This window comes from Corvus brachyrhynchos, unplaced genomic scaffold (genome assembly GCF_000691975.1).
Source record: "Corvus brachyrhynchos isolate BGI_N302 unplaced genomic scaffold, ASM69197v1 scaffold46, whole genome shotgun sequence".
Taxonomy (NCBI): Eukaryota; Metazoa; Chordata; class Aves; order Passeriformes; family Corvidae; genus Corvus; species Corvus brachyrhynchos.
In genome coordinates, this window is record NW_008238838.1 from 4570779 (window position 1) to 4589790 (window position 19012).

At 54.6% G+C, this 19012-nt stretch overlaps 2 protein-coding genes across 3 annotated transcripts in view; both read right to left on the reverse strand.

Moving 5' to 3' along the window:
- POU2F3 (POU class 2 homeobox 3) overlaps positions 1 to 11934 on the reverse strand; it is a 39290-nt gene extending 27356 nt beyond the window's left edge. The window contains exons 1-3 of one of the 2 annotated variants that reach the window (XM_017738560.1): positions 11634 to 11934; positions 7563 to 7616; positions 6867 to 6935 (exon numbers count right to left, since the gene is read on the reverse strand). In XM_017738560.1, coding sequence (XP_017594049.1) covers positions 6867 to 6935; positions 7563 to 7616; positions 11634 to 11919 — 409 coding nt within the window. In that variant the 5' untranslated portion in view covers positions 11920 to 11934. The remainder of the gene's footprint in view (positions 1 to 6866; positions 6936 to 7562; positions 7617 to 11633) is intronic. The other variant, XM_008636913.2, reaches the window with a different exon arrangement.
- A 2932-nt stretch (positions 11935 to 14866) lies between these two features.
- Positions 14867 to 17920, reverse strand: OAF (out at first homolog; the record flags this gene model as incomplete). The annotated part of the gene is made up of 3 exons (XM_017738529.1): positions 14867 to 16375; positions 17012 to 17192; positions 17672 to 17920. Coding segments are annotated over 3 exons (705 nt in total), but the record flags the coding sequence as incomplete, so codon positions are not given.
- Positions 17921 to 19012: the final 1092 nt, after the last annotated feature.

Consider the following 19012-nt stretch of genomic DNA (forward strand, 5'->3'; position numbering starts at 1 on the left):
CAACAGGGCCGTGCCAGCCTCGTCCCCATTCCCAGCCAGCTCCACGCTCGACCCACCCCACGCTCTGAGGGGACAGGGGGATGAGGAGGTGATTCCAGCCTTCAGCAGGTGTTGGGGAATTCCCACAGGGAATCAGTTTGCTGCTGCACATTTGGGAGGGAAATGGGGAACAGCTGAAGGGCGCTGGGGGAACGATGCCAGGCAGACACCAGGCAGGGGTTTCGGCTGCCGGGGCTGAGATGTCTGAAACTTTGAGGTGCCTAACCGGGAGCCAATTGCTCCAGGCTCCCTTTGCAGCCATGCAGAGGAAGCAGGCGCTTCCAGAGGGCAATTCCTCTCGCCCCCAAGATAGACTGCACAGGGATGAATCACCCTCTGGAGATCCCTGTTTCCATCCATCAGGGTCTGCCTGGGGTGAGCAGGTCAGGCTCCAGCCTCAGAGGATCAAATATCTAAAATTCAGATTAATCTCACCTATCCTGGAGATTTTAGCACTCCAGCTGACGGAGCACAATGCCACGGGAGGCTGGCAGAGCAGGCCGGGTGCAGGGTGCCTTTCAAGGGGCATTTCTGATAAATTCCCTCGTTCGAATCCCTCACCTCAAAGAAGGCGTGAAATGAAGAGACTGCCCAAGTGCTGGTAGAGAAAAGAGTGGCAATTACTGTAACTGTAACCAGTACTTGTCCCTCGAGCTGGAAATGAAGCCAAATGCTCACCTCCACTGAAGGAATAAGCAAACCAAGATATCCAGCACCAAACACTCCTCAGGATTTCCACTGACTTTGGAAATTCAGGCAGAAACCAAGGCACAGCCCTCGTGCTGCTGTTCCCAGCAGCCACACCAGCAACTTCTCCAGAGCCAACAGGAAACCCTAGCTGCTGGGAGCTCACTCAAATCACCTTTTCCTCACGGAGTGGCCACCCCTGATTCCCTCCAGCTGCTCCCACCAGCACTGGGGAGCAGGAGCTGCAGCTGAGCAGGCACCAGTCAATTCCCTGGATTCCCATATGCCCTACTGGGATGCTTGATGCTCCCAAGGCACCTAAAAAGTGCTTTTTTAAAGCGTGAGCAGGAGGGGGATTTGAGGCCGCCAGGTAGGGCTGCAGTTTTAATCTCAACTCTTTGCTCTGAAGACACAAAAGCCCCAAACCACCGGAGCATCTCCATGGGAAAGCCAAGGCTGGTGAGCAAAAGTGAATCTTGTGCTGACTCAGACAAGCTCCAGACTCCAGGGGAAGCTTTCACTGAACACTCAAGTGCTTCACTGGGCTGGAAACCCCTGGGTTATAAAAATGCCTTCCCTGTGTCAGCAGTGCCTCAGAGAAATCCCATCCCCGGGTCCCTCTGCAGCCCCTTCGTGTGGGGCAGGGAGAGGGGGAGAGCAGGACAGCGAGTGTGGGAGACTCAGGCACCTTCCAGAAGGAAACCCGAGGGCAGCAGTTGTTCCCACGGAAAACATTTCACCTGCAGGTGCTGGGAGAGGGCAAGTCTCTTCTCCGAGACCAGAGGCAAGAGGCAGATCAGACCAGCTCTTCCTTTGCCCCTCTAATTCAAGTCAAACCAGCCTTTTGTTCCCCTTTCCCCTCCCCATCCTTTTTTATCCTCTTCCATAATGGGATGTTTAAGAAAAAAAAATAAAATAACGCAACCTCAAACCCTAATCACCTTCATTTGAATTTCAAATATCCCCCTCCTGGCCTCCCCCACGCCCCAACTGACTCGGAGCTGGGAATATGGAAATTTCTCCTGCTTGCCTTAAATGTGGCTGTGCTATGAAAATCATCAGCCTTATGCAAATCCCGAGCAGCCCCAATTGCCATGGCAACCAGCTGTTTCCAGCCCAACTGCTGCAGCTTTCATTTACCCGGGACTTGTCCTGGGGCTGTGCATGGCTGCAGGGGGAAGAGACGAGAGAAATCCTGGAGGCTTTGAGGAAAGTTTCACGAGGGAGAGCCAGCCTTGGGGAGCAAAGGCGTAGCCCAGCGCTGAGCTCAGCGTGGGGCCGGGAGAGGCCAAGTTTCCTCAAAAGACTTTGGCCTGGCAAGCTGCTTCCAGCCCGAGCTGAGGAGGGAACAACAAAAGGCAGAAGGGAAAAAAAGCTCCCAGAAAAAAACAAGCTGGGAGGCAGCACGGGCTGAGCACCCCCCAGGCCACTCTGCCATCCCTTACCTGTGCTGGGTCCTTCCACCTGAGTTAGGAGCTGACACAGAGGCTGGAACCCCCAAACCTTATCCCAACGGGATCCATCACCTTCCAAAGAGACCCTACCCCACGGGAATACCACAAACAGCCGCCTTCCCAGAGCCCAGCAGAGGTCAGGGCTCCGTCCTGCCCATCCCTGGGCAGAGCAGCAGCTGCAGACAGCTCACACCCTGCAAAAAGGTGCCAGAAGAGAGCAGGACTCTCACCTGGGAGCTGGGGAATGAAGAGAGGCTTAATTCAGTTTGTGGCGGAGGCAGACTGGGGCAAAGTCTCTGATTTTCCATCTGCCCTGACCCGGATTTCATGCAAAATGCGCTGACACTGGGAGGGGATTCGGCTGCGGTGGAAGTTTTGGTGTCCAGTTTCAGAGCTGCCCTCGCTCTCTGCTGCACTGCCAGGGGACCTGAGGGGTGCAGGATCCATCCACAGGGATGGATGTCACAGCAGGGTCTCCTCAGAAGGGACACTCAGGAGCAGATGCATCACAGCCCCTCGGTGCTTGATTTTCTGCAGGTTTAAGGGAAAGGGTCTTTCTTACTGCCAGAGAGAAGATTCCTGCTTCAGTGCTCTCTCCAGGGGAGCCTGAGGGCAGAGCTCATCACTGCCTGCAGCTCCAACCTCTGCTCCGTGACCCAGGGAACGGCTGGAGCTGGGTCAGGGGAGGTTTGGGATGGAGATCAGGGAAAAGTTCTTCCCCCAGAGGCTGCTGGGCACTGCCCAGGCTCCCCAGGGAATGGGCACGGCCCCGAGGCTGCCAGAGCTGCAGGAGCGTTTGGACAGCGCTGCCAGGGATGCCCAGGGTGGGGTTGTTGGGGTGTCTGTGCAGGGCCTGGGGCTGGGCTGGATGATCCTGTGGGTCCCTCCCAGCTCGGGATATTCTGCGATCCTAAAGCACTCCGACAAGTCACCCAAGCTGCGAGGGCGAGGTAACCCTGCTCCCATGGCCACCAAGAGCCCCGAGCTCCACCAGCCCACCCAGCCACGCTCCTGTTCCCATCGCTGCCCCCCCCAGCTCCCAGGCTCATCCCATTCCCCATCCCAGCAGCCACCCCAGCCCTGCCCATAGGGCCGCGGGGCCGTCCCATATGGCACCCCACATCCCCCCCAGAGCCGGGGTGCCCGGCACACCCCACCCCGGGCCGCTGGCAGGCCGGGCAGCTCCCTGGGTTCCAGGGTGGGGAGGGAAGATGCTCGGGGCGCCTGCAGCTATCCAGTTCCCCGTGGTTGCGTTTGAAGCGCTTCCCTATCGCCCTTTGTGTAAAAGCTTTGGCTTCCCCCCCATAGCCTCAACAGATGGAATCAAAGGGAAGTAGCTCTGCTTGGTGTAACCTGTTTTGATGGGGGAGATAAGCGGGGAACAAGTGTCTGACACAAACAAACAGACAGACAGGGGCAAGTCCCACCTCAGCGTTCTGTTGCATCAGATACCGAGGGCTTAGATAAACCACAAGAAGGGGGAGATCTCTGCCCCGCGGCTGCAGGACCAGGGGCGACACTCGGCAGTGCCAAGCCCCCACAGTTCCCATCAAAAAAATCAACGCCGAGCTTGCTGGCATGGCTTTCATCAGTTTAAAAAAGATGAAAAGAGCTCCGAGCCAAGCAGAAAACTCGCTGCTCGTCATTACCCCCCATGGAGGCTCGCCTGGGAGCCCAGCCCCGATGCCAAGGCTTGGGATCACGCAGGAAAAGGGGAAAAGGACCCGAAAACCAGAGGGATAACCTCTGATCGGGCTGCCCCACATCCCCGCGGTGATGGGGAAGGCAAAGCAACCCTGGTGGGAGCGACTGGTGCCTGCTCCCCCTCACGCACCTGATAAAATAATGCAGGGTTGAAGGAAGGATTAAGATTCGCAGGGCTGGGCAGTGATATCCCTTAGAAATTATATATATTTTTTAAATAACAGTTTGTAAAATGATATAATTTCACTGTAACCGGTAGATTTGGGATCAAGAACCCACGGGTTTCTGGAGAATATGTATTTTTAAAAGCCCTGAAATATTTTCTATGAAATTGATGTGGATGAAAGGAAACGAAAAAAAAAACAACACTGAACTTTCCCAACCTCCTACGAAAGGCAAACGATTTTAACAATTTTCTCGAAGAAGAAAACCCCCCACAATTATTTCAAACGCTTTCAAAGTAAAACAATGTCCCAAATTACCTCTTTTTTCCCCCCCCTTCTAAGCCTGGAATTGGCGGGGATATGAAAGGATGAGATTATGCTTCTGCTCCTGACACTTCCCATCAGATCTTTAAGCATCAGTTTTAGATCAAGGGCTTGGTTTACAAAAGCATTTTGGCACTTAATTCCTTTTTTTTTTTTTTTAATTTTTTTTTTTTTAAATTCTTCTTGGAACCAGCCCGCATCTTTTGGTGATGAAAACCCTTTGGATACCTGGACCTAGAAGGATTTCTAGGTCTAATATCGTTAATTTGGGGGGGGGACGAAGTTCCTGGGGAGCCGTGCGGGTTGGCCTAATCCCGTAGGAAATGGGAAATTCAATTAATGACTCATCACAAAAGTGCCTTTTCCCACATGAAGCGGGTAACCAAAACACGCCGCTATTAGGAGCTGCAGTAAATATTCCTCTAACAATGCGTGCAAAGCAGCACAAAAACTTCCCGGGAAGCTCGGCACAAAGAGAGCTTTGTTGTTTATAAACAGAATGGGCTGAAAGAGGGGAGAAAAACAACGCGGGGAAGGCGCGGAGAGGGTTTGGGTGAAGTACCCGGAGCTGCACCTTGGACAGGTGATGAGTGAGGGGCTGATCCCACCCTCCGAGGGTCCCACAAGGTGTCCCCAAAGGGTGACACCCCTCGGGAGGGGCTGTGGCTGCTGCTGGAGACCCCCCCCGAGAAGCTCCCGACCCTCTGCAGTTCTGCCCTGCCTGAAGAACCCGAACAGACCCAAAAAATCACCGGGACAGCCTCAGGAAAAAAGCGATTTAAACGGGTTCTTTGTGGCACTCTTTGCAGGTGAAGGCGATTTACTCGTCCTGATTTCCCTGCTTGATTTGAAGGCTCCGAGGGCGCAGCCACCGCTGCCGAGAACAATTTTGTTATTTTCAAACAAATTGACTTCGCTGCTCTGCTTTCTTTTCTCAATTACCACTAAAAAGAGTGCTGCAGCTCGCGCTAATGGCTGTCTGGGATGCTTAAGTTGAGGGAAAAAACCCGTATTTTATCCAACCAAATGTGCTGCCAGCTTCTGGTTTAGCACTTCTGACTCCAACAGCAGAGCCTCCCACTACCTTTAATAGCAGCCAATACCAGAATGAAATCCCAGTTTCCCTAATCTTGATTAATCCTGCCACCCATCAATGAGTGCCAAATATTCCAGGGGGCTCCAGTTCCCATTTTAATGCCCTGTAACAGCTACCAGGGTTTTTGTGAAGAGCTTGGGGAGTTGGGGATGTGTTTGTTGCTCGTTTATCCCAAACCCCAGCTTGGGGTGATTTGAGAGCCCCGAGCAGGAGCTGAGCTGGCCAAAGTCAATCAGAGTTCATGGATGTGAATAGAACCAGATTTTATCTCTATTTTAGATGATGTCAAATAACCCATCTTAACAGCCAAAAGCACAGAGGATTTCTAAATCAAGGGGTGGGGTTAGTCCCTTTAAAACCTGGAGTTCTCTTGCTTACCCAAAATCTCATTTTTTTTCTAAGTTATCTCAAGTATTATGAGAGAAAGAGGAAAATCATTCCATGCAGTTTTCACCTGCTCTTACACACCCCCCTGGCCCAGGCTTAGGGCTCTTCATTACTCAGAGAATATTCAATTCTTCTACATTTTCTCCACCAGTTTTTGTTTGGAAAGGTGTTGATTTCTAAGCCTGTAGCACAGCTTTTAATAATCTTAATTTGCTGTACCTAGTGGGTGCTAAAATGATTCCTCATTGTTGCTCATTTGCCTAAAAAGGGATGTGACCATGGCCCTTTGGGAAATTACAGGCTCAGGCCTTGTATTCAAATCTCACTTCAGGCAGCCCGAAAACACAAACCTGATTTCTCTGGTGCCTGTCACACCTCGAGGTGGGTAAAGCTGGCAGAAATCCCTGCTCACACCAGCACTGTCGCCTTCAAAGGATCACCCTGTGCCTCAGCTTTCCCAATCCAAGGAACATTGGGGCTCCCCGAAGGAGCCGGAGCCTGCACAGCATCAGGTGTGAGGGGAGAAACCCAATCACGCCTCGCAATCCGAACTGGATTTGATTATTCCCAAAGTCCCTCCCATTTCTCTCTCTCTCATACACACAGAGCCCAAAAAAAGGCTCTTTTCCCTAAGGAGCAGCTCCTGGCAGAGCCCCGTGTGACACAGAGCTGCCTGTGCTCAGCTCAGCGCTCCAGCGCTGCTCCAAAGCCATCACTGCCCTGGCAAAGGCGCCAGCGAATGAATTTCCACGCCAAACCCACTGAGGACATCAGGGAGGCACTCAGGGATTCGCTGCTCTCACAGAGAAGGGATCTTGCATTGCTGATCAAGATACCAACGCAATCCTAGCCCAGAGCACATTCCTGATCAACTCCCAGGCTGGAAGAGCAGCAACAGGAGCCGAGCGAAGCGCGGGGAGAAACTTCCAGCACCCACATTCCCCTTTTCTTCTTTCTTTTTCTTGTCTTTGCCCTCCCTCTCGTGCCCCTGCCACCCCAGGCCCTCCTTACCTGGCTCCACCTGGTCAGGTTCGTGCCGGGTGTCTGTGGAATCTGCCGCATCCCCGCTCATCTTGATCTCTGCAAAAGGAGGCACAACTGATTTTAATAACAGGTCACAGTCCCAGGCAACAGGCACATGTGGCTTCCACTAAACAGCACAAATGAATGTGTGTAATTATAATAAACCATCAGACTTTCAAATTTCTGATTCCTCAACATACAGGCACTAGAATATTCATCAGCTCTGAGGATGCACTTTCCCTCCTGTTGCTCTTTGCAGCCCCCCCTCACTCCTGTCCCCCCTCCCCAGTTTGCTGCGGGGTTTTCACCCTTCACAGCCCTCCTCACCCACAGGAGGAGGGGTGGATTCAGCACTGGGAGCCCCCCAGCCCTGGTCAGGCTTCCCAAAGCTGCTGTGGTGGTCTGGCCGTGGTGACACCATCCTCCCACACCTGGATTGATGGGGATCCCTCCAGCTTTCTCCCAGATCCTTTCCTTGTCCTTCAAGATGGCTCAAACTTGAGTCTGAGTTTCTCACACTGCCCCAATTTGCCCATTATTTATCCTCTTTTCTGTCACGTACAGGTGCTCACACCCCTCACAAGCCACCCAGAAGCTGCCTTGGCCCGAAGTGCTGTCCCCAGCCCATCCAGCTCCTGCATATTCCCTCCCATCCTCACCCACGCCAACAAATTTGTCATTTACCCTTGAAGTGATGACTGCCACCACACCCGGGGCCACTTTCTCCTTCGGGGACAGCTGCAAGAAGAGGTGGGAATGGTCAACTTCACACCGGGCTGCTCATCCCCTCCTCAACAGAGGCCAAGGACACAGCAGTGGGAGAAGAGGGGGGACATCTATTCAAATTCAGATGGACACCCCCTCAGCTTTTCCACCCTTTCCATGGGAATTTTAACTGTTTCCAGACTAGTTGAGGCAGGGGGGGATAAAAAGAAAACTAAAAAGATATTTCTTTTTTCTAAAGACCCGAGTGATTTGCATGTGCTTCCTGCAGCCAATCCCGGCCACAGACTCTTCCCATTTGCATCGGGGAATAACAACAGCGGCGAAGCTGGGCCAGTGTTTGCTGTGGTTTTGCCGGGGTAGGGAAGGCAGGTGGAAGCCACCTAAAAGCATCATGCAAACCCTTTTCCTCTTCCCCATATCCACCTTTTGTTATTCCCAAACGGATGAGAGCAGCCCCGCTGGATTTTTAGCCCCGTTTCCCTCTGCTGCTCACACCAGAACAGGCAGGGCTTTGTGTGTGTGTGTGTGTGTGTGTGCAGGTTTCCTTCTCCCACATCCAAAGTTCCCGTGTGCAAACGGCAGATAATCTGCTTTTTTGGCCAAGGTTTCATAGCTTTGATCAAGTTAAAAGTCTGAAACTTTCTCCAGCAAATGAATAAAGGTGGAAAAAAAAAAATCAGGATTTTATACCAGAGCACAGAAACTTTCACATACTTCAGAAACTTCCTTCCCTTAAAGTATATTAAGGAGTGGGGGTGGGGGGGGAAGGAGGGAGAAAAGAGTTGTGGGATTTTTTTTTTTTTCCCCTTCAAATAAACCCTCTGCAATTAAGACATGAACGTTTAGTGGGGCTTCTAAGCATTTCTACTGCAGGAAGAGTAATTACCATCAGCTATAAACATCTTCTTGTCTTGTACCACTGCCAAGGGACCCTAACTTAGGCAATCTACAAAGCACAAAGTTTTGCTGGCTGCCAAAACATATTAAAAAAAAAAAAAAGGCAAGTTCTCATAAAATAGAGGGAGAAAAAAAAAATCTAAAAGCCTGCAGAAGTTTGGTGCTTGCCTTGGTGAGAAAGCCTGAAAGCTTGTAAAAAATATAAAATTAGAAAAAAAAAGAAAAGATCTAATTCCCAAGAGAGCAAGAGCTGGAACAGTTCAGACAGAGCTGAGGAAGGGAAGACACAGCAGCAGAGCATGAAAAGCTCTGTCCCTCCTGCAGGAGTGACCCCCACACCCCTCTGCCATTAAAAACTGGGGTGGGTGGGGAGGGAAGGAGGAATTGCTGCTGCAACTCGATTGCATATCACATGTCATCCATCAGGTAAACCCCCTCCTCCTGGAGCCAGGAGATAAGGATTCCTGGGATTCCCATGCCCAGGAATTTTATTTGCAGCGAGATTCAAATCCCCCCCTATAAACGTGCCCAGATTATCACAGTTTGAATATCTTGTGGGGGAAAATAAAAGAAAAAGTAAACAGGAAGAAAAGGAAAACTCTGCCTGCTCATCTGGGAGGTTTGAGGCAGCTTTTGTATCCCTGTGGACAAGAGCACAGCACCAGCACCCTCCAAGGGATCCTTGGGAACAAGGAGCAGACACACAGAGCAATTCCTTTCTAATCTAAGTGAAGCCAACATCTCTTTATGGACACTCAATACCCTTCCACTAAAACCAGAGCGATGCAAATCCAGATGTGACCCCTGCTCCATCCTCAAAAACACCTTCAGACAGGGCAGGCTGTGAGTCCAGCTCCTTCCCCAGCTTTGCCAGCTTAGCAATACACACAGGATAATCAGGCTTGGAAAAATAAAACCTCTCTGGGAAAAATAACCTGGCTTAGGACTGCCTAACTCCTAACCACAGCCCTATTAGGAGCCGCCACTGCGGCCTGGGCCATATTAAAAATGTGCTGCTCTGCCCCAGCTCCCAAACAGAGCTGGGGTAGGGGCAGGCTGGGTGGTTCAGCCAGACCAAAGGAGCTCTGCCAGTGCAGACACTTCTCTGGGGATATATCTGCATCTCTATTTTAGCCGAAACAAACGGTGTCAGCAAATAAAGCGTTTCCCAAGCCCTCGTTCCCGGTAGCTGTTCGGGCACGGGCGAAGGGTGAACCAGCCTGGTGGCTTTAAAAGTGGAATCCGAACGTGGAGGAGGGGGAGCTTGGCTTGGCTGGGAGCATCACCTGGAGTTTTCTGGACTTGAGGTGCCTGAGTCCCTCTGGAGGCTGCAGGGAGGTGAAATATCCAAAATGCCTGGGGAGGGGGTGGTGGCACCCACCGGGGAAGTGTCTCGGCAGGGAGGAGGTGTGTGGAGCCTGAGCAGCCCCCCGAGGGCTGTGTCTTCTCCTAAAATCATTAAAGTTGGAAAAGACCTCCAAGATAAAAACTGGGGTTAAAACTGAGCACAGCTCTGCAAGCAGCTTGTTACAGAGGGGCCTCAAAGCTGTGAAGAGACCCCAAAATGGAACTGCTTTTGTACAGGGGGGAAAAACCCCTCCCACCTGTGCTGGGCTCCTTTCCCTGCAAAAAGACTCCTTAAAACTCCGGCCTTTCTGACAGCACGGGGGATGCTTTGGGGGAGTGGGAGCTCCACACGCACCCACAGCTCCAAATCCAGCCTGGGAGCGATGCCACCAGCTCTGACAGAGGGCACAGTATCGATCTGGGGAATCTTCTCATGAAGAAAGAGTCGCCCACAAGCCCGGCAGATGGGTGGATGGGTGGATTGGAGCCTGCGGGGGACGCGTCCCCGAGAGACACCAACACAAGCACACCCAGCGCAGGTGCTCCGACCAGTCGGGCTCACACCCCGAGCCAAGACCACGAGCCTCCCTCCTTGGCAGCCTCTCCTCCTGGCCAGGGCTCCCCAGCCCACTCAGGCTGGCCACAGAGGCATCCCAGAGCCGTGGAGAGGTTGGGACACGGCCGTGGAGCAAAGGCTTTGGCCACCTCTGCCATGGCACTGACACGGGGTTAGGTGGTGGCATTGTTGCACCTTGCCCTGCAGGCCTGTCTGCGAGCCCAGGGGCAGGCAGGGCTTGTGGTGGGGCTACCAGCCCTGGGCACAGACCCCCAGGTGTCCCCTGAACAACAGGGATATCCCAGGGAATGAGCCCGGCGTAGACTGAAGGATGCATCCTCCCCTCCCCTCCAGCCCGGGGCCAGCAGAGCGTTCTGTGCCGCACAAAGCCCAGGACAAAAGTCACTAACGGGGCACGTGGCTCCTGTATCCCAAAATCCCGCTGCCTGCCCCTGCCAGGATGGGGCTGTCGGGGTCTGGCTGCCACCACGCTGCTCCCACTCCAGCGTCACCCTCAGCTCCGTGTGCCCAGGGATGTGTCCTGCCCCTGGGACTGAGCTGGGGCAGCTCTGTCAGGGTGAGCCGGGGCTCAGCACAGCTCCAGGGGGTTGGCAGGGATTGCTCTGGTTCCCAGCTCACTGCAGGGCGGGGGGCTGCTCAGAGGGGATGTGAGCGCTGAGCTGCACCCTGGGTCAGACCCCCTGGAAGGAGTTCCCGAGTATCCCTGTTCATTCATTCCCGGCTCAACCCAGCCTCCCTCAGCTCCCTCCTCATTCATTTCTCTCTCCTTTTCCCTCTTTGCCATGAACTTTTCTCCTTTCAGCCCGTGTTCCATCTCTCTCTCTCTCACACCCCTCCCTCCACCCTTCCCGCATCCCTCCGTGGATTTCTCCCTTCTCCCTCCTCCCAGCTTTACCCCAATGACAGGACGCACAGGGCAGGCACTAAATTCTCATTTTCCAGGCACCCAAGAGCCCTCTGTGCTGCTCCCTGACCCCGCCGGGCTGGCAGCGGGAGCGCTGCTCCCACTCTGTGGGCATGGCTTGGCAGCCCCCTAAACAGATCAGGGCAGCATCCATCCCCTGCAGGAATGTGGGCACTTCACCAGGCGCCCCAGCGGGAGAAAAGAGGAGGGAAAGCAGCGAGGAAAGGTCACGGGAATCACAGCAACCCCATTTCCTGCCCGAGCCCACGGTCCCGGCTCCGCTGTGCGCTCCGGTGCCCTTTACCTGCGTGCACGGACTCCAGGTTCACCATCCTGCCGGCGGGGGGAAATCCGCGGTGTGCCCAGCCTCCTGCCGTCAGCCCCAGGTTGCCAGGGGCTGCCAGTTTGCCCTCCCTCCTCTGCCACCCGCTGCGTCTCGAAGCGGCCGTGGGTCCGCTGCCGAAGGGACCTAGAGCTCCATTGCCTGTTGCCATGCAGGGCCAGGTGAGCATGCGGAGCGGTGCCACGCCTCGCCCCACCTCCGGCTCCCTCGGGTGCCCTGACACCCAGCAGCTTGGCGTCAGGCCCATGCAAACGCTGCCATTTGCATATTAGTAACTCGGGAATGGATGAGTCCCTGCAGCGCTGCCAGGCTGCGGGGTGGGGTGGGAAGGAGGGCAGGAAGGAAGGCGCTCGCTGCGCTCCGCCCGCCCCCTCGGCCGCGCACGGGCACCAGCAGCACCTGCCCCAAAGCCCTCGTGTCCCCCCTTTCGGCCCTGAAGCACCTCAGAGAGGCCGAGGCACCCAGCCGGGCCGGGCAGCACCCTGAGGGAAGGTGTTGGAGTGAAGGGACAGCCCTTTTGGGCCACTCTGATAACGCTGGTGAGCCACGGGAGCAGCCTGTGGCGTTGGGACTGTGTCCTCTCAGTCTGGGCTGAACCTTGATGCTGCGTGAAACAGCACGAGAAGGGAAGTTAAAAGCAGAAAAGAAACCAGTTTTGGCTGGAGATAAAGAGCAGGGTTAGGACTGGCACATGGAGACCCCGCTCTCCCGACATGTGCGCTGTAGGGTCCATCTGCGTCCCCTAAGGAGAGGAGAGAAGTGGCAGGCAGCCTCTTCCTCCTCCTCATCCCTGCTGTTTCAAGGATTTACCAACTTCCAGGGAACCCAGGCAAGAAAAAAAATCCCCTAACGTTGGCTTCTTCTGCAGAAAGCAGCCAGAGGCCAGAGCCTCAGCCCATGCTCCGTGCTGTGACAGGGACCGAGCCACCCTGATAGCTGCTCCCTGTCCCTGCCGTGTGCCACCCTGGTGACCCCGGCACCCCTCGGGACACCCGTGTGACAGGGCCGAGCTCCAGCGCCGCTCCAGCCCTGCTGAAAGCGTTAACGCTCAATTAGTAGCTGCCAGGTACGAGCTATCACACATTCATCTCTCCCTGGGTAATTCACGTTCCAGGGCTCTCGGCTTTCCCACATGCCGCTCTCCCTCCCTGGAAAGACAGGTTTCTCCGAAGGGATGGGTGGGCGGGCAGGATCTCCAGCCTCACCTCCAACCCAGTCCGGAGCGCTGGGGCTGGAGCTGCCCGCGGCATGGTCAGGGAGGACATCCCGAGAGACGGGAGGAGAGGGTGGATGAGCTCAACGAAACGCTAACAAGGAAAAAGTGGAGGGAAGCTGGGGGTTCCCGGGTCAGACTGACATTTATTTCCAGGGCAGGGGAGATTTCTGCCTCCAGGAAGCAGCGAGGTGGCACGGGGTGCTTTTGGCACGGCAGCTCCCGTGGAGCTCCTGGAGGGGCTGGACTGGTGCCACCGAGCCCCAGCCCGCCCAGCCACTCAGGCCCTGAGCCCCGGGGCGTTCCTGGGCAGCTGCCGCCCTCTTTTACCGTGTTTTTCTCTGGGTTTTCCCCATCCTGAAGGCTGACGTGATCGTGTGTCTTCCATGCGTCAAACAGGAATTTATGTGCTGGTGGCTCCCAGCCAGCTTGAAAGGCTGGGGACCACGGGAGCTCTCCTTCCCCCACGTCGGAGAACCTTTTGTTCACCAACCAGGAGTTTCTCTTCTCTCTCTGCTCTTCCTGGCGCTTTTCCCGTGCTCCAGAGCCGAGCAGGAAAGCGGCTCTGCCGGGTGGCATCTCCAGCCGGACAGGAATCCCGGGCATCCTCTGGGCAGGGATGCTGTCCCGGCCACGGGCAGGGCACCAGTGCCCTCTCCTGGCCCCAAACACAGCTGGGAGTGACTTTTTCTCGCTATTATTTAGTGCTTAATGAAACAGCGGGGGAAATTGAATATTTAGGTGGTTTTCTCCCCCAACAGCTGTGGCAGCCAAGCCCATCCCCTGGGTGCCCTGAGCTTCGGTGATGGGCAGGAGAGAACACACCCTCCTAATGAAAAATGGGGGATGGATCGCAGCATCACCACTTCTTTCTGCTGTGGAAATGGGATTATCAGGCAGGGCAGGACTGGGTTTACTCTGTTCACTGCTGCAGTCACTCCCAGACACCATCAAAGGCGCTGCTCTTTCTTGTCCCTGTGGTCATCCATGACCTGTCCGCTCTCCTCCTCGCTGCAGGCACCGTGTTCCTCCTCTCCTGCTGCCAGCGTTCGTTCCCCTCTCGGACGGAGATAAGCTCTGCAGACAGCACCTGGTTTATGGGATACGGCCTGGGGACGCACAAACTGCAAGGAAACGTTACAAACCCTCCCCCCGCACACGTTCTCTTCCAGCAGGGCTGGGGACACCCTGCGATCCTGCAGGGACCGGCTGGACCACGAGCATCCCTGTCCCGATATCCCGACGTCCCGACACCCGGCCGGGCGCAGCCGCGCTCCGCCAGCACCCACTGCTGGAGGCCGGGGAACTGCACCGGCTCCCGGGCATCCCAGAGCCCCGAATTATAAAATCAAGCCCATGGAGGCTCGTTGGGATGGGTCCCGACGCTCCCAGAGCGAGCCCGTGTCCATCCCAAAATCCCTGCGCCCGCGGCAGCCGAGAGAGCGGAGAACAAACCCCCGTTCCCCGTGCCCAGGAAAGGGAGAGCTGCTGGTGGGCGAGGCGGAGAAAGGCTCGAGTCCTCGCCCCATCCCTGCATTCCCCACACTAGAGGGAATCAGAGCTCCACATTTCTCCCTCCAGCAGCCACCGGGAGCTCTGGGCTGGCCCAAAGTGCCGCCCTCATCAGCTGGAGCTGCAGAGGAATTCACGGGAATGTTTACGGGACCCAGAGAAGCCTCGTGGGGCCACTCGGCGAGAGGAGCAGCCCCCAGGACCTGCTTCTGCCGATGGGTTTATCCACCAGAGCTCGAGCTCAGAGCTCCCACAACTGCTCGGGGTGAGCCAAACCTGTCTCCCTGTGGAGGATCCCAAAGGATGGTGTGTTTGAGGTGCAGCATCACACTGCTGAGTCAAAAATCCCTGGGTGTTCTCCCCCAGCCCATGGCTCTTCACCAGGTGCAGGTTTGAGACTTACCCATAAAGGAACAAATCTTAATTCATGCACAGAGCATCATGCACAGAGACATTTTTAGGCCAAGGATGCTTTAAAAAATCAGTTTATTTTACCTTACAAATGATAAATAATTTGTTTGGTTTTTTTTAAAAATCATTTCAAGTGTGTTTTACTTCATGTTCCAATATTAAAATACCTTTCCCTTCTCCCCCCACCCCCCTAAGTGATCAATACAAAAATAATTGTGACCAAATCCTTTTTTTTTTTCTTTCTTTCTCAGAAATTCCTGTATTTTAGGCAAAAAGGCACATTGTGAAGGCTTTTCACCAGGAGGCACAGGGGTTCCTAAAGACCCCAAGAGCTTCTCTCCCCTCTGTGCTTGTTCTAATCTGAGTGGAAGAGGACACAGGGTCAGGCAGCACTTCCAGTGCTTTTTGTCTGATCCCTCCAGGAATATTCCAGGGCCAAGGACAGCTTCAGTGCCATCCCTGTTTAACATTTGGGCACAGCAAAGCAGTACAGTTATTGAAGAGCTTCTTGTGGATAGCTGGCAGAGCAGGACATAAAACTGGACGTGGGTGTAGAATCCTTTCTTCAAAACCCACCCGGGATCCTCCTCTCCCCTTGCAGCCACGGGGTTGTGGTGGTAGTCATGAGTCTCTGGATGTTTTCTTTCTTAGTGGAAGAGTCACAAGACCAACACAAAAAGTTGGGCCTTCACTAGTCTAAATAGGGATTAATTAAAGCCCTAATTACCAGCCCTTTGGGGGCACAAGATGCTGGGCTATATCCCCCCGTTGTATTTCTATCCACAGGGGGATATAACAGCCAGTCAGGCACTAGGAAAAGCTACAGGCAGGCTCTTGCTTTGGGTGGGCTTCAAACCTTCCTTGTTCAGGGGGTGTGGACCCAAAAGTCAGCTGTTTTCCCGTTGTTGTGTCACCAGGAGGTGGTGAAGGCAGCGAAGGGGGTTCTTCATGGCAGCGATGTTTGGCAAGCCAGATCAGCGAGATCCTTTCTCTGCCTGCCCTGCCCGCTCAGCTCGAGGCTGGGAGCTGCCCCTTTGAGCTCCAGAGCAGGGCAGCACACCCCTTTCCCCGTGCTTCACCCCAAAACCTGCATCTGCTGCTCCAGGGAAGCCGGAGCATCACCACCCAGCGAGCTGAGCCTGCTCATCACAGCACGAGGCAGCATCAGGTGGGGAGGGAGTCACAGGAGGCCACAAGGAAAGGCACACACACAGAGCACAAGGCACCACTGTGAACAGCATTCCTTCTTCAGAGCAGCCAGACGAGCTGCCCCTGCAGAGTCCGGCCTGGCTCTAAGTTTCCTCATCCCAGAGGCAGAGCTGCTTTTGAGGCACGTAGTAGTCGAAGGTGTAGCCCTTCTGGCAGCTGCGGATGCCGCACTTGTAGGAGGACACCTTGCCCCCGGCGTCACGGCTCTTGCAGTACTTGAGCATGCAGGGGTACCACTCGATGCTCAGCGAGTAGCTGCAGATGCACGGCTTCCAGCGGTCCGGGCACAGCCGGCAGCGCTGCAGCTCCGGCACGTCCGAGCCCTGCGGCAGCACCTCGAACATGGAGCCGTCCACCCCTGCGGGAGCAAGCACAGACATCGCTCAGGACAGAAGCAAACCGAAGGAGAGAGCCACCAAAGGCATCCCCACACAGCCCCCTGGCTGAGGAGGAGGTTGGATAGAGCGTTTTCAGGGGTTGTTGGGACTTAAATCGGAATGGGAGCCACGGGAGAGCAAAAGACCCTGAGGAAGGCAAGGTCTGGCAGGTCCGAGCTCTGTGGCAGCACCTGGAACAGACATCCCTCAGGGTGCTGCCATGAGGTAAAGCCAGAGGAGAGAGCCACCAAAGCCAGCACTGGTCTCTCTGCACAGTCCCCAGGTTAAGGAGGAGGTTGGACAGAGCATTTCCAAGGATTTAAATCTGAACAGGAACCACAGGAGAACAAAAGACCCCGGGGAAAGTAAGCCAGAAGACACAAAACCAACGTATTTCCGCTGGGTGGTGGAGCAGGTGAAAGGTTACCTCTAAAATCCCAAATTAGGTTCACTTGGGGAGCACCAGCAGGAGGAGTGAGATCTGCTAACACACAGGCTGCTGCAGGGTGACACACGTGCCTCAGAGCCAAAACAATCCGTGTTGATGCCCAGAAAGCTGGCAGGAGCCATCGCAGCACCGTGCCAGCTCGCTGACAGCGAAACCCACGGGAACTCACCTTTCTCCAGCCAGAACTTGACATCTTCCTCCCGGGTGTAAATGGCCTCCTTGGCCTCCGCGCAGACGTTGTGGATGTGGGAGCTCAGCTGGGCTCCCTTGCTGAAGTTCACAGCCACGTCCATGCTGAGATGTTCCAAACCTCGCACCTCCTCCGCCTGCCGCACTGTCCGGGGGTTTTTCTGCAGAGGAAATAATCAAAAACTTCAATGCTGGGTGCAGCTTGTTCCACTGTGAGGTGGTGCCAACACCAGATGTGAGGACGGATGTGCACCTGATCCTGCCTGGGTGAGAGGCACTTTAAAAACCTGTTGATGCTGCAACCACGATGTTTTACCACTGCCTGTGGTGGTTTATCCGTGTTTTGTCTCCAGATCAGTACTGTTTTGTCCTGATCAGTGCTGTTTTGTCTCCAGATCAGTACTGGCTCCACCAGAGCAGGGATTTTCATGGCCACTCACCCACCCCTGACACAAATGAGGCTCAACTAAACCTCGAGTGCTTTACTAGAACAGGATCAATACCACTGAAGAACTCAGTTTAATACCAAATCCCTCAAGCAGGAGGGGTGGTCAGAGGTGGGTCTAAGATGCCTGGGAAGGGCATCCAGGTGGGATAACTCTGAGAATTCCTGGCTGGATGGGAGGATGGAGCCCCGTACCTGCCGCAGCTTGGCCATGGACTCGCTGGGGATGATCTCGTTGCGGTGGAGCCGGGTCACAAAGCAGAGAGCCTGGAACTGGCTCTGGCCCCTCTCCAGCTCCCCGAGGATTAAGGCACGGAAAATCTTCACCTCCTGACAGAGAGAGGAATAACAAAAATGAGAGCTGCAAACCTTTGGCCCCAGTGAGGTGAACTGAGAGGTCGGGGTGAAAGAGAAAGGCTCCAGCCAAAAAACAAAACCAAAGTCTCATGCTTGTGCTACCTGAGCACAGGGGTTGTTCCCAGCTCCAATCCCACCCCAAAGCCTGCAGCAGAATCCCCGGTGTCTGTAGAGAATGAAGGGTTTGCCCGCTGTGGCAAGGACAAATTGCTGCCAGGTCACATCCCACCTCCAACAGGGTTTCTGTCCTTGCCCAAGAAGGGAAGCAAACTCCAAGGAACCTCGTCTGGTTTTGTTGAGCAAATATCACACAGCCACTATGGTCATGCCTTACTGAGTAAGCAGCCCCAAATTTCCTCTGTAGCCTTCCCTCCCTTGCTTCTTGACAGGTGGCATCCTGGAGAAAAAGTTACTCATCCCTGAATGTGTGGAACAGAAGTGAAAATCAAATTGTTAAAGGCAGAAGGAGCCGTTATGATCAGCTGCAGCTGACTTCCTCTTCTGTCCAGGTCACTAATTTTGTCATTTTACATGACATGGGCTGCAGTCCTTTCCAGAACCAGCCTGGAAATCACTCACAGTTACTTCATGTGGAGCCACAGAATTCCTGGGTCAACAGCAGAGACTCCCTGTGTCCTGCTCTGGCATCAAACCCTGATTTCCCTGCAGGGATCAATTCCTCTGGCTCTGGCTTCAGGGGCATCCGTGCCCTCTGTGGGAATCTGCCATCCCTTGGTGCCAGCCCATCCCACTCCAAGGGCTAAGCAGGACTGCAACAGGGAGAGCAATCCGTGCCTTTGGCAGCTCCTGCAGCCATCCCTCACCACAGAGAGCTGGACAGATACTGGTGAGAGAGCAGCAGGCAGAGCTGTGCCAGCTCCTCGGATCCCTCTCCTCCTGAGCTGTTCCTGCTGGATGCCTCATTGGCCTCTCCCAGCCTCTCTCTGCCCCAGAAGGGAGCATTTCTCTTTTCCAGCTGAGCTTTCCCGCTCACAGAGCCCACTCTTTACTCCCTGCCTTTTCTCCATGCCCAGGAGAGCAAGGGGAATGCCATTCAGTGCACATCTGGACAGCTGCAAGGACAGCATTTCCACCCCCAGGATTGCAGAAATCATCTTGCTGGTGCAGTTGTTGACTGCACAGCGAAGAGGAGGCTTGAGAAGAAAGAGATACCAAAAA